The 27,243-nt window shown below is 39.0% G+C and overlaps 1 protein-coding gene across 2 annotated transcripts in view; it reads right to left on the reverse strand.

Annotated features, from left to right (window-relative positions):
• PPA1 (inorganic pyrophosphatase 1) overlaps positions 1-27,243 on the reverse strand; it is a 90,210-nt gene that overhangs the window by 32,783 nt on the left and 30,184 nt on the right. For both annotated transcript variants that reach the window (XM_053691934.1, XM_053691935.1), the window contains 2 exons: positions 15,194-15,247; positions 13,410-13,529 (listed from right to left, as the gene is read on the reverse strand). In XM_053691934.1, coding sequence (XP_053547909.1) covers positions 13,410-13,529; positions 15,194-15,247 — 174 coding nt within the window. The remainder of the gene's footprint in view (positions 1-13,409; positions 13,530-15,193; positions 15,248-27,243) is intronic.

Here is a 27,243-nt window from a genome sequence, read left to right on the forward strand (position 1 = left end):
TTTACTCTGAAACAGAAAAGAGATGAAGATTTCTGTTTGTAAGAGGAAGATGATTTTAGCAAACGTTACTAAAATCGATTGCTGTTTCCACACAGGACTGTTGAGATGAAGTAACTTCAGTTGGGGGAAACAGTTGGCAGACTTTTCTGCTTGAGGTATGACTGGCCACATTTCTAACAAGACTTTGTAATGCTGGAAGGCTGTCATTTCCCCTATGGGGACCGGTAAGCCATTTTCTTAGATTAAATAAAAGAATAAAGGGCTTTATAAGGGCTTAAAAAACTGGTAGACATTTTTCTGGGCTAAAACGATTACTTTGCTAAGCATATTTGGCAGATTATAACTCTTAATAGTTATTATAATCTTGGGGATTGTTGTTAAAAAACGGCAGGCACTGTATTGGACACCTTTTTCAGATGGGGGCCTTTTCTAGTCATAGGCAGAGCCTCATTTTCGCGCCACTAATGCGCAGTTGTTTTTGGAAAGCAAGGCATACAGATGCATGTGTGAGGAGCTAAGAACCACTGAAAAAGCTTATAGAAGGCGTCATTTGGTATCGTATTCCCCTCTGGGCTTGGTTGGGTCTCAGCAAAGCAGATACCTGGGACTGTATAGGGGTTAAATGTAAAAACGGCTCCGGTTCCGTTATTTTAAGGGTTAAAGCTTTCAAATTTGGTGTGCAATACTTTTAAGGCTTTAAGACACTGTGGTGAAATTTTGGTGAATTTTGAACAATTTCTTCATGCTTTTTCACATATTCAGTAATAAAGTGTGTTCTGTTTAAAATTTAAAGTGACAGTAACGGTTTTATTTTAAAACGTTTTTTTGTGCTTTGTTGACAAGTTTAAGCCTGTTTAACATGTCTGAACCATCAGATAAGTGATGTTCTATATGTATGAAAGCCAAGGTTTCTCCCCATTTAAATATATGTGATGATTGTGACATAGTGTCCAAACAAAGTAGGGACAATGATGCCACAGATAATGATATTGCCCAAGATGATTCCTCAAATGAGGGGAGTAAGCATGGTACTGCATCATCCCCTTCTGTGTCTACACCAGTTTTGCCCACACAAGAGGCCCCTAGTACATCTAGTGCGCCAATACTTATTACCATGCAACAATTAACGGCTGTTATGGATAATTCTATTGCAAACATTTTATCTAAAATGCCTACTTATCAGAGAAAGCGCGATTGCTCTGTTTTAAACACTGAAGAGCAAGAGGACGCTGATGATAACGGTTCTGACATACCCTCACACCAATCTGAAGGGGCCAGGAGGGAGGTTTTGTCTGAGGGAGAAATTTCAGATTCAGGAAAAATTTCTCAACAAGCTGAACCTGATGTTGTAACATTTAAATTTAAATTAGAACATCTCCGCGCACTGCTTAAGGAGGTATTATCTACTCTGGATGATTGTGACAATTTGGTCATTCCAGAGAAATTATGTAAGATGGACAAGTTCCTAGAGGTTCCGGTGCCCCCCGATGCTTTTCCTATACCCAAGCGGGTGGCGGACATAGTAAATAAGGAGTGGGAAAGGCCCGGCATACCCTTTGTTCCTCCCCCTATATTTAAGAAATTATTTCCTATAGTCGACCCCAGAAAGGACTTATGGCAGACAGTCCCCAAGGTCGAGGGGGCGGTCTCTACTCTAAACAAACGCACTACTATTCCCATAGAAGATAGTTGTGCTTTCAAAGATAAAAAATTAGAGGGTTTGCTTAAAAAGATGTTTGTTCAGCAAGGTTACCTTCTACAACCAATTTCATGCATTGTTCCTGTCACTACGGCAGCGTGTTTCTGGTTCGAAGAACTAGAAATAGTCGCTCAATAAAGAATCTTCGTATGAGGAGGTTATGGACAGAGTTCAAGCACTTAAATTGGCTAACTCTTATTTTAGATGCCGCTTTGCAATTAGCTAGATTAGCGGCAAAAAATCAGGGTTTGCTATCGTGGCGCGCAGAGCGCTTTGGCTAAAGTCTTGGTCAGCGGATGTGTCTTCCAAGACAAAATTGCTTAACATCCCTTTCAAGGGTAAAACACTGTTTGGTCCTGATTTGAAAGAGATTATTTCAGACATCACCGGGGGAAAGGGCCACGCCCTTCCTCAGGATAGGTCTTTTAAGGCTAAAAATAAGCCTAATTTTCGTCCCTTTCGCAGAAACGGACCAGCCTCTGATTCTACATCCTCTAAGCAAGAGGGTAATACTTCTCAACCCAAACCAGCCTGGAGACCGATGCAAGGCTGGAACAAGGGTAAGCAGGCCAAGAAGCCTGCCACTGCTACCAAAACAGCATGAAGGGATGGCCCCCGATCCGGGACCGGATCTGGTGGGGGGCAGACTTTCTCTCTTTGCTCAGGCTTGGGCAAGAGATGTTCAGGATCCTTGGGCACTAGAAATAGTTTCTCAGGGTTATCTCCTGGAATTCAAGGAACTACCCCCAAGGGGAAGGTTCCACAGGTCTCAATTATCTTCAAACCAAATAAAAAGACAGGCATTCTTACATTGTGTAGAAGACCTGTTAAAGATGGGAGTAATTCATACAGTTCCAATAGGAGAACAAGGGATGGGGTTTTACTCCAACCTGTTCATAGTTCCCAAAAAAGAGGGAACATTCAGACCAATTTTAGATCTCAAGATCCTAAACAAATTTCTCAGGGTTCCATCGTTCAAAATGGAAACCATTCGAACGATCCTTCCTACCATCCAGGAAGGTCAATTTATGACCACGGTGGATTTAAAGGATGCGTACCTACATATTCCTATCCACAAGGAACATCATCAGTTCCTAAGGTTCGCTTTTCTGGACAAGCATTACCAGTTTGGATTAGCCACTGCTCCGAGAATTTTCACAAAGGTACTAGGGTCCCTTCTAGCAGTTCTAAGACCAAGGGGCATTGCAGTAGTACCGTACTTGGACGACATCCTGATTCAAGCGTAGTCTCTGTCAAAAGCAAAGGCTCATACGGACATCGTCCTAGCCTTTCTCAGATCTCACGGATGGAAAGTGAACATAGAAAAAAGTTCTCTGTCCCCGTCAACAAGAGTTCCCTTCTTGGGAACAATAATAGATTCCTTAGAAATGAGGATTTTTCTGACAGAGGTCAGAAAATCAAAACTTCTAAGCTCTTGTCAAGTACTTCATTCTGTTCTTCGTCCTTCCATAGCGCAGTGCATGGAAGTAATAGGATTGATGGTTGCAGCAATGGACATAGTTCCTTTTGCACGAATTCATCTAAGACCATTACAACTGTGCATGCTCAGACAGTGGAATGGGGATTATACAGACTTGTCTCCGACGATTCAAGTAGATCAAAGGACCAGAGATTCACTCCGTTGGTGGCTGATCCTGGGCAACCTGTCACAGGGAATGAGCTTCCGCAGACCAGAGTGGGTCATTGTCACGACCGACGCCAGTCTGGTGGGCTGGGGCGCGGTCTGGGAACCCCTGAAAGCTCAGGGTCTATGGTCTCGGGAAGAATCTCTTCTCCCGATAAACATTCTGGAACTGAGAGCGATATTCAATGCTCTCAAAGCTTGGCCTCATCTAGCAAAGGCCAAATTCATAAGGTTTCAATCAGACAACATGACGACCGTTGCATATATCAACCATCAGGGGGGGAACAAGGAGTTCCCTGGCGATGGAGGAAGTGACCAAGATAATTCAATGGGCGGAGGATCACTCCTGCCACTTGTCTGCAATCCACATCCCAGGAGTGGAAAATTGGGAAGCGGATTTTCTGAGTCGTCAGACATTCCATCCGGGGGAGTGGGAACTCCATCCGGAAATCTTTGCCCAAATAACTCAGTTATGGGGCATTCCAGACATGGATCTGATGGCCTCTCGTCAGAACTTCAAGGTTCCTTGTTACGGGTCCAGATCCAGGGATCCCAAGGCGACTCTAGTAGATGCACTAGTAGCACCTTGGACCTTCAACCTAGCTTATGTATTCCCACCGTTTCCTCTCATTCCCAGGCTGGTAGCCAGGATCAATCAGGAGAGGGCTTCGGTGATCTTGATAGCTCCTGCGTGGCCACGCAGGACTTGGTATGCAGACCTGGTGAATATGTCATCGGCTCCACCATGGAAGCTACCTTTGAGACAGGACCTTCTTGTTCAAGGTCCATTCGAACATCCGAATCTGGTTTCCCTCCAACTGACTGCTTGGAGATTGAACGCTTGATTTTATCAAAGCGTGGGTTTTCAGATTCTGTAATAGATACTCTGATTCAGGCTAGATAGCCTGTAACTAGAAAAATTTACCATAAAATATGGAAAAAATATATCTGTTGGTGTGAATCTAAAGGATTCCCATGGAACAAGATAAAAATTCCTAAGATTCTATCCTTCCTACAAGAAGGTTTGGAGAAAGGATTATCTGCAAGTTCTCTGAAGGGACAGATCTCTGCTTTATCTGTTTTACTTCACAAAAGGCTGGCAGCTGTGCCAGACGTTCAAGCGTTTGTTCAGGCTCTGGTTAGAATCAAGCCTGTTTACAGACCTTTGACTCCTCCCTGGAGTCTTAATCTAGTTCTTTCAGTTCTTCAAGGGGTTCCGTTTGAACCCTTACATTCCGTAGATATTAAGTTATTATCTTGGAAAGTTTTGTTTTTGGTTGCAATTTCTTCTGCTAGAAGAGTTTCTGAGTTATCTGCTCTGCAGTGTTCTCCGCCCTATCTGGTGTTCCATGCAGATAAGGTGGTTTTGCGTACTAAGCCTGGTTTTCTTCCGAAAGTTGTTTCCAACAAAAATATTAACCAGGAGATAGTTGTACCTTCTTTGTGTCCGAATCCAGTTTCAAAGAAGGAACGTTTGTTACACAATTTGGATGTAGTCCGTGCTCTAAAATTCTATTTAGAGGCCACTAAAGATTTCAGACAAACATCTTCTTTGTTTGTTGTTTATTCTGGTAAAAGGAGAGGTCAAAAAGCAACTTCTACCTCTCTTTCTTTTTGGCTTAAAAGCATTATCCGATTGGCTTATGAGACTGCCGGACGGCAGCCTCCTGAAAGAATCACAGCTCATTCCACTAGGGCTGTGGCTTCCACATGGGCCTTCAAGAACGAGGCTTCTGTTGACCAGATATGTAAGGCAGCGACTTGGTCTTCACTGCACACTTTTGCCAAATTTTACAAATTTGATACTTTTGCTTCTTCAGAGGCTATTTTTGGGAGAAAGGTTTTGCAAGCCGTGGTGCCTTCCATTTAGGTGACCTGATTTGCTCCCTCCCTTCATCCGTGTCCTAAAGCTTTGGTATTGGTTCCCACAAGTAAGGATGACGCCGTGGACCGGACACACCTATGTTGGAGAAAACAGAATTTATGCTTACCTGATAAATTACTTTCTCCAACGGTGTGTCCGGTCCACGGCCCGCCCTGGTTTTTTAATCAGGTCTGTTGAATTATTTTTTCTAACTACAGTCACCACGGTATCATATGGTTTCTCCTATGCATATTTCCTCCTGTACGTCAGTCGAATGACTGGGGTAGGCGGAGCCTAGGAGGGATCATGTGACCAGCTTTGCTGGGCTCTTTGCCATTTCCTGTTGGGGAAGAGAATATCCCACAAGTAAGGATGACGCCGTGGACCGGACACACCGTTGGAGAAAGTAATTTATCAGGTAAGCATAAATTCTGTTTTTGTGAACAAACACGATAAATAAAAACACAATATTGGTCACACTTGCTTCCCAAAGAATAGAAATACTTCTAGTTAACTCCTAGACAGATTCCATATATCTTTTTCCTTTCCAGCACTGGTAAAATCACAGTTGCTTAAAAAAATAAATAAATAATAAAGCGATATATTACAAAGTCTACTGAAATGCACTGGCATGAAATGTAGCTATAACTCAACCCTGTGCTCAGGCGTCCCCACTGCACGCCTACAGTACCGAGCACATCAGTTTATAGTTATTTATGCCAGTGTATTTCTAGAGCTATATAAATGCTTCACTGTGTATCTCTTTCTACCTGGAAGAACGTTTCAGTTTAGCACAAAATGTATTCTTAAAACAATAGTTGAAATGTATTTGGCTGGTCGACCATTAGTCTCAGAGCTTATTTACACATAACTGTAGGCAACAAGCCCTTATGTAGTTCTTACAAATAGTATGTACTTCATTTTTATGCTTCATTTACTCTGTCAACCAAAAGTTTCTTACAGACTTTAGTTCCATTTTAATACTATAGTGTGTCGGAGGTAAGGGGTGAATCGCCGTTTTATTTTTATACCAAGCTAGAAATAGTATAATAATAATAATAAAAAAAGTATTGTGTCTAATCTAGATGTTGGTTTAGTCTATGTGCATTGAGCAGCATTAAATCTAGCCATACCCAAAATGATCTTAGACAGCTGTAGCTTTAATGAATTGCAGTTGGTGCTAAGGCCAGTCGTGTATCAGACACGGTACCGTTAACATTTGCCACACGATACCATTAACACTCGCCACACGGTATATGTTACTGCGCTTGATGCAAGGAGCACACAGGGATTCAATGATTTAAAATAATGTATAAGCACACGCAACTTGCCAAACAAGGGCTGAGGAATCTGAATATGGCTATTGAAACACACAAAAAGATAAAAACAAAATGCTGCCAACACTACAGAAGAAAAAAAAAAAACAAAAAACATAATTTATGTAAGAACTTAACTGATAAATGAATTCCTTTCATATTGGCAAGAGTCCATGAGCTAGTGATGTATGGTATATACAATCCTACCAGGAGGGGCAAAGTTTCCCAAACCTCAAAATGCCTATAAATACACCCCTCACCACACCCACAATTCAGTTTAATGAACAGCTAAGTAGTGGGGTGATAAAGAAAGGAGTAAAAAGCATCAAAAAAGGAATTTGAAATATAATTGTGCTTTACACAAAAAAACATGGACACTGAATCTATCTGGAAACCTAAAAAGGTGACCCTTGTCTAAGGAATCTAGGAACTTTTTGGCAAATTGATCCTCCAACCATGTCTGAAGAAACAACACTAGTCGATTGTGTGAGATTGGGCAAAATGTAAAGACTGAGCTAGTACCAAGATATCGTCCAAATAAGGAAACACCACAATACCCTGTTCTTTGATTACAGAGAGTAGGGCACAGAGAACTATATGAAGATATGCATCCTGTAAGTCTATCGTGGACATATAATGACCTTGCTTAACAAAAGGCAGAATAGTCCTTATATTCACCATTTTGAAAGTTGGCACTCTTACAAAACGGTTCAAAATTTTCAGATCCAGAACTGGCTTGAATGAATTTTCTCTCTTTGTGACAATGAATAGATTTGAATAAAACCCCAAACCCTGCTCCTGAAACTGTACTAGTATAATTACCCCTGAAAGCTCTAGATCTGAAACACACTTCAGAAAGGCCTGAGCCTCCACTGGATTTGATGGAACGTGTGAGAAAAAAAAATAAATAAAAAAAATCTTCTCACAGGAGGTCTAACTCAGAATCCTATTCGATACCCTTGAGAGACAATACTCTGAATCCATTGATTTTGGACAGAATCTGCCCAAATGTTTTGGAAAAAAATTATTCTGCCCCCCACCAGCTGAGCTGGAATAAGGGTCGCACCTTCATGCAGACTTTTGGGTCTGGCTTCGGTTTCTTAAAAGGCTTGGATTTATTCCAACTTGAAGAGGGTTTCCAATTGGAACCAGATTCTTTGGGGGAAGGATTGGCTTTCTGTTCCTTATTCTGTCAAAAAGAATGAAAACGATTAGAAGCTTTAGATTTACCCTTAGATCTTTAATCCTGATGTAAAAAAAAACTCCCTTCCCTCCCAGTAACAGTTGAAATAAATGAATCCAACTGAGAACAAAATAAATTGTTACCTTGGAAAGAAAGATAGTAATCTAGACTTAGATACCATGCCAGCATTCCAATATTTGAGCCACAAAGCTCTTTTAGCTAAAATAGCTAAAGACATAAATTTAACATCAATTTTGAGGATATCAAAAATAGCATCACAGATAAAATGAATAGCATGTTGAAGCAAGCGAACAATGCTAGACAAATCAGGATCTGTTTCCTGTTGTGCTAAACTTTCCAACCAAAAAGTTGATGCAGCTGCAACATCAGCCATAGAAATGGCAGGCCTGAGAAGATAGCCATAATATAAATATTAAGCTTTTCTTAGATGAGATTCAAGTTTCCTATCTAAAGGGTCCTTAAAAGTACTATCTTCCATAGGGATAGAAGTACGTTTGGCAAGAGTAGAAATAGCCCCATCAAAACTCCAATCTAATTGCTGGCAACGGATACAATTTTTCAAACCTAGCAGTAGGAATAAAAGTACCATCAGGCCTATTCCATTCCTGTGAAATCAGAATTAAACGTTTACTAGTTTAAATATCAAGAGGACTAGTTTCCTCAATATCCAAAGTAATCAACACCTCTTAACAAGGAACGAATATAAAGAGATAAGTAGATTTGTCAGGGTCAAAATCTGAGGTAGGATCTTCTGAATCAGATAGATCCTCATCAGAGGAGGATAATTCAGTATGTTGTTGGTCATTTGAAATTTCATCAACTTTATGAGACGTTTTAAGACCTTTTACGTTTATTAGAAGGCGGAATAGCAGACAAAGCCTTCTGAATCGCATCAGCGATAACATCTTTTACATTCACAGGGATATCATGTACATTAGATGTTGAAGGAACAAAAGGCATTGTACTAGTACTGATGGATACATTATCTGCATGTAAAAGCTTATCATGACAGCTATTACATACTACAGCTGGAGAAATAATCTCTGCTAATTTACAACAGATGCACTTAGCTTTGGTAGAACTGTTATCAGGCAGCAGGGATCCAAGAGTGGCTTCTGAGACAGGACAGATTGAGACATCTTGCAAATGTAAAAGAAAAAACAACATATAAAGCAAAATTATCAATTCCCGTATATATATGGCAGTTTCAGAAATGGGAAAAAAATGCAAACAGCATAGCCCTCTGAGCATAGAAAAAGGCAAGAAGCGTATAGGAAGTGGGGTTCAAATAATAAAAATTATTTGGCGCCAAGAAAATGATGCAACTCGTGTCATGGCAGACACAACCTTGCAAAGAAAATCTGCGTCAACTAAGACGCCGGAAATGACAAATTTGCGTCACCAAACATACCTTCGCGCCAAAAAATTCTCGCGCCAAGAATGACGCAACAAACATCAGCATTTTGCGACCTCACAAGGCTAATTTTGCCCGCGAAAATTAATGAAAAAGCAGTCAATTTGAGGACAGACTATACCCCAGGTAAGAAGAAAAAACTTCCTAAATATGTTTCCCAATTTTGAAAACTGATAGTCTGCAAAGGGAAATATGCATAAACCTGACTCATTGCAAATGTAAGAACAATACATATATTTAAAACTTTATATTAATTTATAAAGTGCCAAACCATAGCTGACAGAGTCTTAAGTAATGAAAAAATACTTACCGAAAGACACCCATCCACATATAGCAGATCAAACCAGTACTGAAACCGTAACAGTAGAGGTAATGGAATATGAGAGTATATTGTCGATCTGAAAAGGGAGGTAGGAGATTAATCTCTACGACCGATAACAGAGAACCTTTGAAAAGATTTCCCGTGAGGAAAACCATAGAATCAATAGGTGATACTCCCTTCAAATCCCTCCAACATGCACTGTACTCTGAGAGGAAACAGGCTTCAAAATGCTGAGAAGCGCATATCAACGTAGAAATCTTAGCACAAACTTACTTCACCACCTCCATAGGAGGCAAAGTTTGTAAAACTGAATTGTGGGTGTGGTAAGGGGTGTATTTATAGGCATTTTGAGGTTTGGGAAACTTTGCCCTTCCTGGTAGGTTTGTATATCCCATACGTCACTAGCTCATGGAGTCTTGCCAATTACATGAAAGAAACAAATTATGCTTACCAGATAATTTATAATGCTTCTGTATGAGGAGAGTCCACGGCTTCATTCCTTACTTGTGGGAAATACAGAACTTGGCCACCAGGAGGAGGCAAAGACACCCTAGCCAAAGGCTTAAATACCTCCCCCCACTTCCCTCATATCCCAGTCATTTTGCCAAGGGAACAAGGAACAGTAGGAGAAATATCAGGGTATAAAAGATGCCAAAAGAACAAAAATTTTGGTCTGCCCAATAGAGAACACGGGCGGGGACCGTTGACTCTCCTCATACAGAAGGAAAGGAAATTATCTGGTAAGCATAGTTTATGGTTTTCCTTCTTAATATGATGAGAGTCCACAGCTTCATTCCTTACTTGTGGGAAACATATACCCAAGCTCTAGAGCAGTGATTTGCAACCTTTTTTTTTTGCTGTGGCACACTTTTTTACATAAAAAAAATCCCGTGGCACACCACCATCCACATTATTTTACAAAATGAGATAGATGATAGAGATAGAGATGATAGATTATAGAGATGATAGAGATAGAGATCTCTCTCATATATACACACATATATATATATATATATATATATATATATATATATATATATATATATATACACATATATATATATATACACATATATATATATATATACACACATATATATATATATACACACATATATATATATATATACACACATATATATATATACACACATATATATATATACATATATATATATATACATATATATATATACACATATATATATATATATACACATATATATATATACACACATATATATATATACACATATATATATATACATATACATATATATATATATATATACATACATACATACACACACACACACACACACCTATATACACACACACACATATATACATACACACACACATACATTTTATGACAAGCATTGTGAAAGATATGATACAACACATTGTTTCCAATTAGAGTAAATATATCAATGGAGTGAGCGAGTAGCGTCATGCTTTTTTAGTAACCAATCACAGGTGAATCACTGTTTTAAATAAACGGGGGGGTGTAATAGTGGGTCATACAGCTTGGACTACGGCGATTTGCCGAAACGCGTCAGCTGACCCCTTGGCGCTACCGTTGGTGGATATGAAAGTTTAAGGCAGATACACAATTTGTCTCTATGCTGCCGAAAATGTTTTTATATCAATTGAAATAAAGTACTTGGATTTTTAAAGAGCTCTCCGGGTGAATTGTCCTTCATTCAGTTACTTTCAGCACCTGATACCCGGATTGAACTCTACGTGGAAAGCGGAAGTCAACAGGATCCTGAATGCACACAGCACCGACAGATCAAACAGGAGTCAGGTCAGCGTTGCCGAGGAGGAGAGGAGCAGCGGTGAGTAGAAAAGGAATTAATGTTATGCAGGCCTGGTTCCTGCTTGTAATTTTTGAATATATATTATTCTAATTCCCGCTATACTTGCTCTCTCTGTGGACCGGAACTGGTCAATCACATATAAATGGACATATTAAAGAGAATGGAATTTTAAATGCATACATGACCGAGACTGACCTGACCCTGTTAAAAATCTGCATACTCAAATACGTATATTCACTCTGTGGAGTATGAAATAAAATAGAGGACCATTGTGTAGAGGATCAAAATATATAACTTTCTGTATTAAACAGAGTAATATCATTTATGTTATAATAGCCGATTTTTGTGGGAATAGGTCAAACCTCCTTAAATTGACACACACACACATACACTGTACTGTGCTGTCATGCCATGCCTCCTACAAACTATACATGACATATTGACATTCATTCACAAACAATTATAATGATTGTCTGTGAATGAATATCAATGTCATGGTTGTAAACGATGCATGATTAGCCTGTCACATACCTCCCAATATTTCAACATTTGAAAGAGGGACACACCCGCACTGTTGTCAGTCTGCCGCGGCACACCTGAGGATCTCTCATGGCACACTGGTTGAAAAACACTGCTCTAGAGGACACAGAATGAAAACAGGAGGGTAAAAAAGAGGCGGACCCTATTCTGAGGGCACCACAGCCTGCAAAACCCTTTCTCCCAAAAGCTGCTTTGGCCAAAGCAAACACGCCAAACTTGTAAAATTTTGAAAAAGTATGTAAGGAGGACCAGGTAGCCGCCCTACAAATCTGTTTCATAGAAGCCTCATTCTTAAAGGCCCACGAGGAAGAGAAAGCTCTAGTTGAATGAGCGTTAATCCTCTGAGGAGGCTTATGTCCCGCTATCTCAAATTCTAAGCGAATACGACTCCTCAACCAAAAAAGATAAGGAAGTGGAAGAGGGCTTCTGCCCTCTACGCTTCCCAGAATAGACAACAAAGAAGAAGTCTAAATTCCTTTGTAACTTGAAGATAGAACTTCATAATTTGGATGTGGTTCGGGCTTTGAAGTAACCGTTCCTTTGAAGAGCAAGGATTAGGATACAAGGAAGGAACCACAATTTTCTGATTGATGTTGTGATCAGAAACAACCTTAGGGAGAAAACCTACCCCAGTACGAAGAATAGCCTTGTCAGCATGAAAAGCTAGGTAAGGAGGCTCACATTGCAAGGCAGCCATCTCAGAGACTCTGCGCACCAAAGCAATAGTCAGTAGTAAAAGAACCTTCCTCCCTCCCACCCTTCACTCTGTCATAACTTCCTTTCTTCATCTGTTACCTTCTCACATTCCTGTCTACAGGACTTCTCCAGACTGGTCCCAATCTAGTGGAACTCTGTCTCGCTCCACAAGACTCTTCCCTAGTTTTGAAACGTTCAAGTGCTCTTTAAAAAAGACTCTACTATTCAGTGATTGTTACAATATGCACTAACTCTCTTTTAACCTCAGTTCCTCTCCTCCTCCTTTAGGTTATCCCCTTGAACCCTCTTGGCATGTTAGCCTATGAGCCCAGTTGCTTTGTAGATCACCTTCATGACAGCTGATTAACAAACGTGAAACTCTTGGCAGGGCCCTTTGTCTCCCATAATTGTTACCTGCATATTATAATTATGTTGTATAGCCCTGCAGAATCTGTTGGCACTCTACAAAAGATAATATCATCAATAATAACCTAGGCACCCCTAGTCTGTGAAACATAACTGCACACATTTTACTAGCAGATACCCTGCGTTTTTTTCTCTCCTCATATACAGATAAAGCAGAGGGAACGTATTCTGCAGATTTAACTACAGACACAGCACAGAGATCCAAACCCCTTCATTGCACACATAACCAGAGAACACCTATGGACCTACTGTTAGATAAAATGTGTTCCTATTTTTGGGGGCATATTTCCTGGTTAAACAAAGTGATTACGGGTGGAACAGGCCTTTTGTTTTGGTCCCTACAGTAATTTTATTAGGTTTACAAGCGGCGTGCTCTGAACAGATAGGTAATAAGAATAGTAAATTATAACCCACACCGTTGCATGCTGATCCTCAGACCAGCGGATGCCAGAAAGATGATTACCTGGGGTAATGCTCCATAGTTCCAGATGTAACCTTTGTGGGGGAACACATTAGCCACATAGCGCAGTTTTCCCTTCTTCACATCTTGCTTGATTGGATTCAGAGGGTCTTTTGTTGCAATCTGATTACACAACAAAAACATCACTGAGTTCTATACAGAATGTTTATCATCTCACACCACAAGCTGCTGCATATTTATTAACCCAAAAAAGGGAAATACTTAAATAAGTGTTATTGCATTGCTTGTTTTATTATTCAGCTGTTGGCTATGCGAATATTTTGCATTTAATGGTTCTTTAAACTCTGGCCTGTCAGGGGGACTTGGGAAAAAGATCCTGTATTACTGTACACTTAACTAAATCTGACATAACTAGAATGTTTTTTACAATACATATTTTAACTTACTGCACACACAAGTTATAATATATTACTGTTGTGAAAAATAGATATGGTGTGTGTGTGTACATTATATATATATATATATATATATATATATATATATATATATATATATATATATATACACATACACACACATACACATACACACACACATATACATACGTGTTTAGCACTATTACCTTAAGTGCACAGTAATACAGTATGTATAAATGCTATTTTAAGTACCTGTGTAATCTAAGCTGGGGGGGGCGTTATACTTTTTTTTTTAATGAATATTATTACGTTTGTGCATCATTGTTGGGAGAAATATGGTCGTCTTGACAAAGGCTCTAATAGGGCTGAAACGTCAGATTTTTTTTATGCGGAACCAAATATTTAATTGTAAAAGACCTGTGCCAATCTGATGCATTAGAATATGTACACATACTAGCTGGCACTCTCTCCAATACAAAAAGCATAAAGTGAAGGGTATAGCACTAGGATATTGCAGGAGGAGATCCGTGTGTTGGGGGAGCGAATATTTACAAATTAACCCAGAGATTTAGAGAGAAGCATTACTAAGGGCTTTACGGTTAGACAAAAGATTTTACTGGATACAGGAAGTCAGTGCAAGGGCTGAGAAATAGCGATTACGCAAAAACCTGCTACTTATCGAGCGGAAAACCATGTGCACTCACTATATACGGCGTGTACATGCAGCAGCTTCTGTCACACATGATGAAAAAGCCACATGTAGCATGCATGGGAAGAAAACGTGAGTGAAAGCAGAATATTCACGTTACCCCATAAACCCAAAAGTAATAACACAGCTTCGTTTAAAAATATTTTTGCATTAAGAAAGTTAACATGTTTACTTAGTGTTCTTTTACAAAACCTCTTTAAAGAACACTTAAAGGGACACTGACACTTTTTGTGATTCAGATAGAGCACAACATTTTTAGTAACTTTCTAATTTACTCCTATTATCAAATTTTCTTCATTCTCTTGGTATCTTTATTTGAAATGCAAGAACGTAAGTTTAAATGCCGGCCCATTTTTGGTGAACAACCTGGGTTGTTCTTGCCAAATGGTGGATAAATTCATCCACCAATAAAAATAGTGCTGTCCAGAGGTCTGAACAAAAAAAAAAAACAAAAAAACTTAGATGCCTTCTTTTTCAAATAAAGAGAGCAAGAGAGCGAAGAAAAAATAGGAGTAAATAAGAAAGTTGCTTAAAATTGCATGCTCTATCTGAATCACAAAAGAAAAAATAAAGTGGGTTCAGTGTCCCTTTAAGTCATATATTCATATCAAACACACAATACATTTCTAATACAAGAAGACGACCCCCCCCCCCAAAAAAAACCACATTGAATAATTTTCATTTACAGTCCAATCAATTACCTCCATTTTTGCGTTGGTCCATCGAGGAACTTCAACCACCATGTTAAATATATTCTGTAAATATAAAGGCAAGATTTAGCTTCAGCACAATACAAAAAGGAAGTTATTAATTCTACAGATTTGTCAGCTACCAACGGTTTATTTCTTCTCGTGTTTAAGCAACAAGCGGGAACAGCTGCTCTTATAACCTGAATCTCTGCACTTTATCCTGGCTGTTGGTAAAGCAGAGGATACCGCGTCTGTCACTTACACAAAACGCTTGGTTCTGGACTCAATGAAAACCGCTATTCATAGAATTACTGCGAGCAACTGCAGAAGAACTTGGCCAAGGCTGATGCGTATACAGTAGAGGCATTAAACGAAACCAGTGGCAGTACAATACTTTATTAGAACATTCTCTGTTATTTATAAATATTACTTAAACTATCCAACGCACAAAGTAATTGTATCATTTAAACACATTAATGATAATTAGTGAAAAACATTATGTAATATTCCTGCACAATATAGATCAGCAGTGGGCCCCTGCCCAGTATAGATCTGCAAGTACATAAATGTTTGCAGTGCATTAACTACTAGCATTTTGTTACCGCTCAGGGACCTCATTTGTGTAGTACCGATTACCACTTACGGCTGATATAAATGTGCTCCTGCACTGATCAAGCAAGCACTGTGTTACATTATTAGGTTCATTACATTTTTTAATAATCATAATTAAACATTATGGGGAATTACAGTTTTACGTCCCTTTAAAATCTGAAGTCTGTCTTGAGCGGTCACAAAACCCAAGTACAAAAAAGGATATAAAAGGCGTAAAAAGAGCAGCAGTGCAATAACATACTCTATGTGCAACTCCTGCAAAGGGTTCAGCACCAGTGCCGCAATGCACTATGGGAGCTAGCTGAGTACATCAGGTGATCCAATGAGAAGAGGCTTAGGTATGCAGCCACCAATCAGCAGTTAGCTCCCAGCCGTGCAGTGCTGCTTCTGAGCCTATCTAGGTATGCTTTCAATCCAAGGACACCAAGAGAACAAAGAAAATTTGATATTAAAAGTACATTTTAAAGTGTCTTAAAATTGCTGCTCTATGATTCACAAAATTTAGGTTTTACTTTAACGTTCCTTTAACTCTTTAAATTATACAGCAGTGAGAGTAAAGTCAGATTTAAAGAACCATCCTGTATGTAACAATGTTATGTCAGACTATTTCAGCTCTTCACGTCACAAGAAACAAGTTATTTACAGGTCTCATGTGCAGCAATAGTCCCCTATTAATAAAGCAGAGGTGCAGATTTATTGTTACAACAAACTGTCTTGTTAAACAGATCAGATGTAAAACATTTAGTCAGCCACACAATATTTTATTACACATTAATGCTGCAGAGGGGAGTCTGGGACAGGACACAAAGTGCTCTGCTCACTTCTCCCTTATTGGCTGTAAAGTTACATTGATGACCCAGAATACGTCCAACTGAAACATCAATAGCGACAGATACACTTAAATAACATGAAAACCACAGCAGCTGCCTCACAATATGGATCAGATAAGCCAGTAACGTACATGTCACTGAGAGGTCACCACAAACACTAAAATCGGTGACACTTTTCTATGGCTGCCCATCGTACATCACCTACATATTACACTCACATATAAGCTCATTAGGCTTTCAGTAAGAGGATTCTATGATTAGCTTGAGCTGAAAAGCAGAACAAATACCATAGTAGCCCGGTGCATTCATTGTGCTACATCTGACGTTAGGTCACTTGTTTGTGACATCTGAAGGGGCACTGTCACTGCACCCTCTACACACTGTACTGGCCATTATTGTAAACGTAATAAGCGAAGAGTCAACTATCACTCCAAGGAGAGCGTGATCATAGCAGAGGATTCTGTAATTATCACTTTAGCCCAAGTGACATTTCTTGTGTGATGCAGATTTTATACATAGATATATCATGGGGAGAGAGGAAGCTAAGACTTGTGAGATATCGAGGTGTAAGTAAATCCAGGCAGAAGTGGTACAGCTGAAATAAGTGACCTTACGGAGTGTGATAGATACATATATATATATATATATATATATATATATATATATATATATATGTGTGTGTGTTGGGGGGGGGGGGGGGTTAAGACTTTGAAGTCATCAGCAAAAACACTGTACAACAACCAATTCAAACCTATAAAAGTGAGGAACAATGAGCAGATGGTCTGCTAGAGTTATAGAATAAGAAAACAGAAGTGGCCCTTTATTTAGCTGCAAGTAGTAAGTGCCCTTTGCCAGCGTTTAAAGATAAAATGTAACTGGATGTGCGTCACACGATAGAACATTAAAGCTACATTCATAATGATCAGAAAAAGGCTCACTAGAGAAAAATCAAACAGACGAGATGAGGAAGAGGCTAGTGAAGAGTTATTAGTGAAGCTAGATCGTCCTCTGTTCAGCTGAGGAAGAAGCACAGGGGCAGGTGGATGTTTAGGTGTTGGGGTACCGCACAGGGGCAGGTGGATGTTTAGCTGCTGGCGTACAGCACAGGGGCAGGTGGATGTTTAGGTGTTGGGGTACAGAACAGGGGCAGGTGGATGTTTAGCTGCTGGGGAACAGCAGAGGTAGATGTTTAGCTGCTGGGGTACAGCACAGGGGCAGGTGGATGTTTAGGTGTTGGGGTACAGAACAGGGGCAGGTGGCTGTTTAGGTGTGGGGTACAGCGCAGGTGGGTGTTTAGGTGTTGGGGTACAGCACAGGTAGATGTTTAGGTGTTGGGGTACAGCACAGAACAAGGACATGATTCTTCTAGTGGGCAGTGAGGCTGGTGGTTACCGGAGCTTAGAAGAGGCATCTCATAAGCAAATAGACTTTTGTTTTTAAGTCATTTTCTCCCAAAAAACACAAAACATGCACAGTCTATAATGATCTTTTCAGTGAGTAATAACTGACAGGACCAACTTCAAAAAGATACCACCTGGTATTTCAAGATATAACAGTCTGTCAAATCCCAGGAACATACAGCTCTAAACAAAATAGTGAGTTAAAAGCTTCTTAAATGTATATGAATAATAATATAGCTGTATCATTTGTGCACTGCCTTCCAGCGCCTACTGGCGGATAGGGGCTGCCTTCTGTTTGACATCAGTTACAGAAAATCAGAGTATAAATTATTATTATTTGTAGAGTGCCAACAGATTCCACAGCGCCAATGTCCCCTTTAATCCTTCCCGATTTTGATCAATATGTTTTTTTAAACAAAAATACACAATGAGTATCTGGCTACTTGATATTCTGCCAAGTACAAAGGGACAGTCTAATCAAAATTAAACTTCTGTGATTCAGATAGAGCGTGAAGTTTTAAATAACTCTCCATTGTACTTTTATCATTAAATTTGCTTTGTTTTCTTGGTATTCTTTGTTGAAAGCTAAACCTAGGTAGGGTCATATGCAAATGTCTAAGCTGTTGAACTGCCTCTCATCTCAGTGCATTTTGACAGGTCATGTGTGTCATATAGATAACAGTCACCTAGATTACGAGTTTTGCATTCGTGTTTTAACGCAAAAAAAATGGCCATTTCAGCGTTAAAACAGCACTGCAGCCATTACAAGTCTTTTCGGTATAGCTGTACGGCAAGCCTTATAGACTGTACCGCAACGTCATTCCTGCACACGTAAAAATGATGTTTTTTCATGGGACTTGCATAGCGCTGCCATTACGAGTTTTGCGGTGAGGCTAAAAAAAACCTGCGTTCCAGCCTATACCGTTCCGCAATCTAAAAGCAGTAGTTATGAGTTTTACGCTACCAATAGCTCACCCAGAATAAAAAAAAAAAAAAACCTAGCCTACAATAAACTACCAGGTAGCCACTGTTCACTGAATCTTCAATGCAAGGTACGCGATTCAAGATGGCGTCCCTTGCATTCCTATTGGCTCAAAAATTTGAATCAGCCAATAGGAATTAGAGCTGCTAAAATCCGATTGGCTGTTCAAATCAGCCAATAGAATTTCAGCAGCTCTCATCCTATTGGCTGATTTGATCAGCCAATCGGATTTTAGCAGTTCTAATTGCTATTGGCTGATTCAAATATTTCAGCCAATAGGAATGCAAGGGACACCATCTTAAATCGCTACCTTGCGTTGAAGATTCAGTGTACAGCGGCGACCGTATGAAGAGGATGCTCCGCACCGAATGTCTCCAGGATGGACCCGCTCCGCTGGAATCAAGATAGAAGATGCTGCCTGGATGAAGATTTTTTTTTTTTTTTTTTAAAAGGGTATTAAAATAGGAATAATTTTTAATTGTTGTGGATAATTTAGTTTGTTATTTTTTTGTAATGGTAGTTTTTTTTTTATTTTTTGCAATTTTAGTGTTTTATTTTTTGTAATGTTAGGTTTTATTTCACAGGTAAGTTTGTATTTATTTTATCTAGGTAGTTGGTAAATAACTATTTACTAACTAGTCTACCTAGTTAAAATAACTACAAACTAAGGAAGTTCCCAAGGAAATGTTGATGACTAGAATCAAAGTGATTCCAAAACCTCGGAAAAACAAACAGCATTGCCAAAACTACAGGCCCATTTCTTTAATTAATCAGGACATTAAACTATTCACTAAAATTTTAGCAAACCGTCTAAACCTACTCCTTATTAAACTAATTCACCCAGACAAAGAGAGGCCCCAGACAACACGAGAAAAAATATAGATCTGATTAATATAGCCACTGTGGGAAGAAAGCCTTCTCTGTTCCTATCTTTGGACACAGAGAAGGCATTCAATAGAATTAACTGGGACTTTATGTTTGCGGTACTGGAAAGGGTGGGCATTACAGGGCCGTTTTATGATGCCATTAAATCATTATATTCATTCCCTACAGCTTATGTTAAATTATCAGGTTATCAATTTAAAACTATACACGTTAATAATGGTACCAGGCAGGGATGTCCACTATCTCCGCTTTTATTTGCTTTAAGCATAGAACCGCTGGCCATTAAAATTAGAGAAAATCAGGATCTCTCCGGAATTAAAGTAGGTCAAACAGACGACGTTGCCGACGATGTGATCCTGACACTAACCAAACCATTACTCTCCCTCCCACCAGTATATAAAATAATACATTATTTTGGGTCCCTGTCGGGCTATAAAATAAATGAGGAGAAATGTGAAGCTCTTGGAGTTGGGACAGCGAACCATGTCAAAAAATTAATGGAACTAAACTTCTCATTTAGATGGCCTAAGAAGTCCATTAAATACCTAGGGATTAATCTCTCTAATAATATACATTCCCTATATCAAATAAACTACCTGCCTATGTTTAAACATATTAGAGCCCTAATAGCAAAATGGATGAAACTCAAAATATCCTTATATGGAAGAATTATTTCTACCAAGATGTCCCTGTTGCCCAAATTGCTATACTTATTTCGCTCCTTGCCCATAACTCTTCCCCTATCAGACCTACATAAACTCCAAAAAGATATTCTAAAGTTTGTGGGGTAGGGAAAAAGAGCTAGAATCAATAAAAAAAAAAAAAACTTATGTGCTCCACCAAAAGGGAGGGAGGGGTGGGTCTCCCAAACCTAACTCCATATTATTACTCGGCCCGCATTGCCTAAACCTTACATTGGTTCAAACCTAACAATAACTCACAATGGGTAAAAATTGAATCCAACGTTATGAACACTTCACCGTTATCCAACTTACTGTGGACTACTGACACTGCTACCACTTACAAAAAATGCGAATACATTGCAATTCAGCATACTTTACACATATGGAAAACACTGAACTCCAAATTTACCCTACTTAACAGAAGGTTGATGATTACACCCTTGATAACCCAAACTACCTCTATTGATAAAAGTACACAACAGAAATGGCTTAATAAAGGGCTTTATAGAATAGCAGACATATATAAAGAGGGCAGAATGATTTCTTATGAACAGTACCAAGCCTTAGATAGCGAAGACAGAAATATTTGGTATCACTACCTACAATTAAAATCTAGAGCACAATAGGTCATGGGGGGTGAGAGGGCCCCTATAATTACCACACTAGAAAGGCTTTGCCTAGCGGATTATCATATTAGAGGAGGAATATCTACCTTATACACTTTATGCAACAGTCTTCCTCAAGATAGTAAACCTCCCATTATGTTAAAATGGGAAAATGATACAGGGAAAACTTGGTCCGTCAAAACGTGGAGGGAGAGTCTTGCCAGTGGGTTATCTTTTTGACAAAACGCAACCCTTAAGGAAAACTTAATTAAAAGGGACAGTCTAGTCCAAAAAAAAACCTTTCATGATTCAGATAGAGCATGTAATTTTAAACAATTTTCCAATTTACTTTTATCACCAATTTTTATTTGTTCTCTTGGTATTCTTAGTTGAAAGCTTAACCTAGGAGGTTCATATGCTAATTTCTTAAATCTTGAAGGCCGCCTCTTAAGAATGCATTTTAACAGGTTTTTCACCACTAGAGGGTGTTAGTTCATGTTTTTCATATAGATAACACTGTGCTCGTGCACGTGAAGTTACCTGGGAGCCATCACCAATTGGCTTAACTGCAAGTCTGTCAAAAGAACAAATAAAGGGGCAGTCTGCAGAGGCTTAGATACAAGATAATCACAGAGGTAAAAAAATATATATAAATATAACTGTTGGTCATGCAAAACTAGGGAATAGGTAAACAAGGGATTATCTATCTTTTAAAACAATAACAATTCTGGTGTAGACTGTCCCTTTAAGGTAGCCTTTAGATGGTACCTATTCCCAACTAGATCGGGAGGCGGAGGAGATCCACTAACCAAACTCTGCTATAGAGGGTGTGGAGAACTTGGGACATACCCACACATGTGGTGGGATTGTAGATTTGTTAAGGAGATATGGGATCATACTTCGGCCCTTATAAGTGAGATTTTCCAAAAGATAATAACGCTAACAATGGAACAGGCTTTGCTCCACTTCCCGATCCCAGGACTCTCTAAACACAATAATAAACTAGTTAGGTGGATCTGCTCAATAGTCAGACTGGGTATAGCCCAATTTTGGAAGGGAATCCCCCCTAGTTTTGAAATGATAAAACAAAAGACTGTATACCCTTTTGATAAAGCAAGTGCCACGGCCGAATATCTAGATGATAAAAAGACCTTCCTTCTACAATGGGAGCCTTTTATCCATTATCATGAAGCCTCGAGGAGGAGGGGGGGGGCAGGAGCACACTAGGCCAAGCAAAGAATACATGGAATAGCAATTTTAAACTCCTCAAAAGTGCTGAGAAAATTATGAATCCTTATGCTATATTGTATATTATTGGAGTGTTCTTTCTATTTACTAAGTGACCTATGAATGTTGGACTGTATGACCATTGATTAATGTATATGTAAAAAATTTGAATAAAATCTTTTCAGCATAAAATAAATACAAACTTACCTGTGAAATAAAAATAAAACCTAAGATAGCTACAATATAACTATTCGTTATATTGTAGCTAGCTTAGGTTTTATTTCACAGGTCAGTATTTAGTTTTAAATAGGTATTATTTAGTTAATAATTGTAAATTTAGTTTAGCTCTATTTTAATTATGTTAAAGTTAGGGGGTGTTCGGTTTAGGGTTACGGTTAGGGGTAGTGATGTGGGAGGCCAGAGGTTTAGGGGTTAATACCTTTATTTAGTGGCGGCGATGTTGGGGTGTGGCGGAATAGGGGTTAATAACTTTAGTATAGTGGCGGCGATATTGGGAGAGGCAGATTAGGGGTTAATAACATTTATGTAGGTCCTGGCGATGTCGGGGGCGGTAGATTAGGGGTTTTTAGACTCTGGGTTTATGTTAGGTTTAAACTTTTTTTTCTCTCCATAGATATCAACGGGGCTGCGTTACGGAGCTTTTTATTCCGCAATCGCAGGTGTTAGGCTTTTTTTGCCCACTCTCCTCATTGATGTCTATGGGGGAAGCGTGCACGAGCACGTCAAAACAGCGCTTGTATTGTGTACGTTATGGAGCTCAACGCAGCCATATCGCACGCACAAGCCGGCTGTTTGAAAACGTGTAATGGCTGCACTATAGGGGGTTAAATAACGCAACTTTTGTAGCGTTTGTTAATTTCCCTATAGCACGCATAACTCGTAAACTAGGTGATTGTGCTCTCTCCTGTGGACCTATTTAAGAGTCAGCACTAATTGTCTAAAATGCATGCCTGTCAAAAGAACTGAGATAAGGGGGCAGTCTGCAGAGGCTTAGATACAAGGTAATCACAGAGGTGAAAGGTGTATTACTATAACTGTGTGGGTTAGGAAAAACTGGGGAATAGTTAATAAAGGATGTTTCTAAACAATGAAAATTCTGGGAGTAGACTGTCCTTTTAAGTTTCATATTGATGTATCTAAAAACATCATTCTCGTCTCATAAAAGTATTAAATATGCACTTAATCTTGTTCTGTGGATTATGCTACAAATAAAATCAATTCTGTGGATTATAAAATCAATCTCCTTGGACTTTATACTTCTGAAAGACAAGCAAAATGGATTTAAAAAAAAAAAAAAAAACACAACAGTTTTGCATCCATCTTTCAAGCAGAATGAAATTAGCCTTTATCTGCACATTATCAGCCAATGACTGAGCACTGAAGTCTTTATCCTGAGTGCTGAGGAATTTATCTCATTTCTGTCTTGTGACCGCTATGTCTACTTAATCGACATGGACAAAGGTCAAATCCGTTATCAGCAAACCACCCTGCCAGTTATGTTTTAATGTGATTGATGGTGCTGGCAGGATCAACATCAATATTTATTTCATCGATTTTCCTTTCTGGGCAGAACACTGCAGGTTTCCTCATCGCCCTGCAAGGATATAGCGCCACGTGAATCAAAGCAAATTTCCAGTAATTACTTCTATGTAGCCACCACAAAGATTAGGTTTAGTAGAGTCAATGCACAAGATTAGCTTTTATAAGACAAGTAAAAATAATGCAGCCTGGAGATTAACTACAAATTGCTTTCTTGCATTTGTAATCGCTAAATCTAATGTTCGGTGAATAAAAATGTGGCTCCCAAGAATATTAGCTCTCCCCAAATCCCATATTCAGCTGGCTCATTTCTGTCCTTGGCGTGTCTTCAGATCTGTGTGCGCTAAATATTTATTTTTACAGAAATAGGATATTGTGTTTTGACTAACAGACTTGCAGAAATTGTAAATTCGCAAATTCAGTAGATGCTTTAAAAAAAAAAAAGTCTAGATTTTTTGGCAAGTAGCATATACAGGGATAGAACAGTTAGTATAGCAGGGTATGCAATGATATGTTAGTACTGACAGTACAGCAGCTTGTTGATAGCAGCATATACAGGGATACAAGTTAGTACTGACAGTACAGCAGCTTGTTACTAGCAGCATATACAGGGATACAAGTTAGTACTGACAGTACAGCAGCTTGTTACTAGCAGCATATACAGGGATACAAGTTAGTACTGACAGTACAGCAGCTTGTTACTAGCAGCATATACAGGGATATAACAGTACCGACAGTACAGCAGCATATACAGGGATATAACAGTACAGCAGCTTGTTACTAGCAGCATATACAGGGATATAAAAGTACAGACAGTACAGCAGCTTGCTGATAGCAGCATATGCAGGGATACAAGTTAAGTACAGTAGCTTGTTATTAGCAGCAAATACAGGGATATAACAGTACAGCAGCTTGCTGTTAGCAGCATATACTGGGATATAAGTTAGTACTAACAGCAAGCTGCTGTACTGTCAGAAGCATATACGTGGATATAACAGTTAGTACTAACAACAAGCTGCTGTACTGTTATACCCCTGTGAATGATGCTAACAACAAGCTGCTGTACTAAAGGAGATGATAGATAGATAGATATCCTTTAGTACACACACTGCCAATAACAAGCTGCTGTACTGTCAGTACTATTATATCCCTGTATATGCTGCTGTCAACAAGCTGCTGTACTGTTATACCCCTGTGAATGATGCTAACAACAAGCTGCTGTACTAAAGGAGATGATAGATAGATAGATATCCTTTAGTACACACACTGCCAATAACAAGCTGCTGTACTGTCAGTACTATTATATCCCTGTATATGCTGCTGTCAACAAGCTGCTGTACTGTCAGTACTGTTATATCCCTGTATATGCTGCTGTCAACAAGCTGCTGTACTGTCAGAAGCATATACATGGATATAACAGTTAGTACAGCAAGCTTGTCAATAGCAGCATAAACAGGGATATAACAGTTAGTACTAACGGATATATAGATAGATATATAGAGCACAATCCAAGTTACAGCGTTACCCTCCTGAGGTAGTCTGCCTGGGTGCAAAAAAATTCTAAAAAGTCCTGTGAGTGCATTTGTTTGGAGGAGTATACATAAATACATACACACTGACAATAACAAGCTGTTGTACTGTCAGTACTAACATATCCCTGTTTATGCTGCTATCAACAAGCTGCTGTACTGTTGGTGCTGTTCTATCCCTGTATAAGCTGCTAATAACAAGCTACTGTACTACCAGTACTAACATATCCCTGCATATGCGGCTATCAACAAGCTGCTGTACTGTCGGTACTGTTATATCCCTGTATATGCTGCTAATAACAAGCTGCTGTACTGTCAGCACTAACTTATATCCCTGCATATGCTGTTATCAACAAGCTGCTGTACTGTCAGTACTGTTATATCCCTGTATATGCTGCTAATAACAAGCTGCTGTACTGTCAGTACTAACTTATATCCCTGCATATGCTGCTATCAACAAGCTGCTGTACTAACTCTTATAGTCCTGTATGTGTTGCTATCAACAAGCTTGCTGTACTGTCAGTACTAACTGTTATATCCCTGTATATGCTGCCATCAACAAGCTGCTGTACTGTCCGTACTGTTATATCCCTATATATGCTGCTATCAACAAGCTTGCTCTACTGTCAGTACTAACTGTTATATTCCTTTATATGCTGCAGACACTCAGTACAGCAAGCTTGTTGATAGCAGCATATACAGGGATATAACAGTAGTGAGAGTACATCAGTTTGTTGATAGCAGCATATACAGGATATATAAGTTAGTACTGACAGTACAGCAGCTTGTTGATAGCAGCATATACAGGGATATAACAGTACTGACAGTACAGCAGCTTGTTGATAGCACCATATACAGGGATATTACAGTTAGAAGCATATGCAGGGATATAAGTTAATACTATCAACAAGCTTCTGTACTATCAGTACTGTTATATCCCTGTATATGCTTTGGACGGTACAGCAGCTTGTTGATAGCAGCATATACAGGGATATAACAGTTAGTACTGACAGTACGACAGCTTGTTGATAGCAGCATATACAGGGATATAACAGTTAGTACTGACAGTACGACAGCTTGTTGATAGCAGCATATACAGGGATATAAGTTAATACTATCAACAAGCTTCTGTACTATCAGCACTGTTATATCCCTGTATATGCTTTGGACGGTACAGCAGCTTTTTGATAGCAGCATATACAGGGATATAACTGTACTGGCAGTACGACAGCTTGTTGATAGCAGTATATACAGGGATATAACAGTTAGTACTGAGTATAGCAGCTTGTTGATTCAAGGACAAATCTGAATGACACTTAAAAAAAACAAAAAAAAAAAAAAACACTTTTGCGACTCTAAACTGCTCTTTCTAAATCATGAAAAATAAATTTGGGTTTCATGTACCTTTAATAATTTATTTTGGGTAAATAAAGGGTGCTGTGGTACATCAGTTTACACTGCAGAATAAAATGTCAGAAAAATAAATAAATAGAAAATGAGATTGTTAAACCCACTGAGAAGACAGATGGGATTCATTTACAACATTCTGTAACACGATGGATTATATCCTTATGCCGGTCAGTTAGTGCAATGCTGATGTGGAAATTGTGACCCAGTGCGCAAATGCTTGACGAACAGACGCGTCGTACAGCACAAGAGTTCTGTGGTGCACAGCATGATACAGACTTATAATACGTTAACAAACAGTATGACACAGGAAAATTTAACCATTGCTTATTTAAGTCAATT

This window comes from Bombina bombina, chromosome 9, assembly GCF_027579735.1.
Source record: "Bombina bombina isolate aBomBom1 chromosome 9, aBomBom1.pri, whole genome shotgun sequence".
In the NCBI taxonomy this organism is placed as follows: Eukaryota; Metazoa; Chordata; class Amphibia; order Anura; family Bombinatoridae; genus Bombina; species Bombina bombina.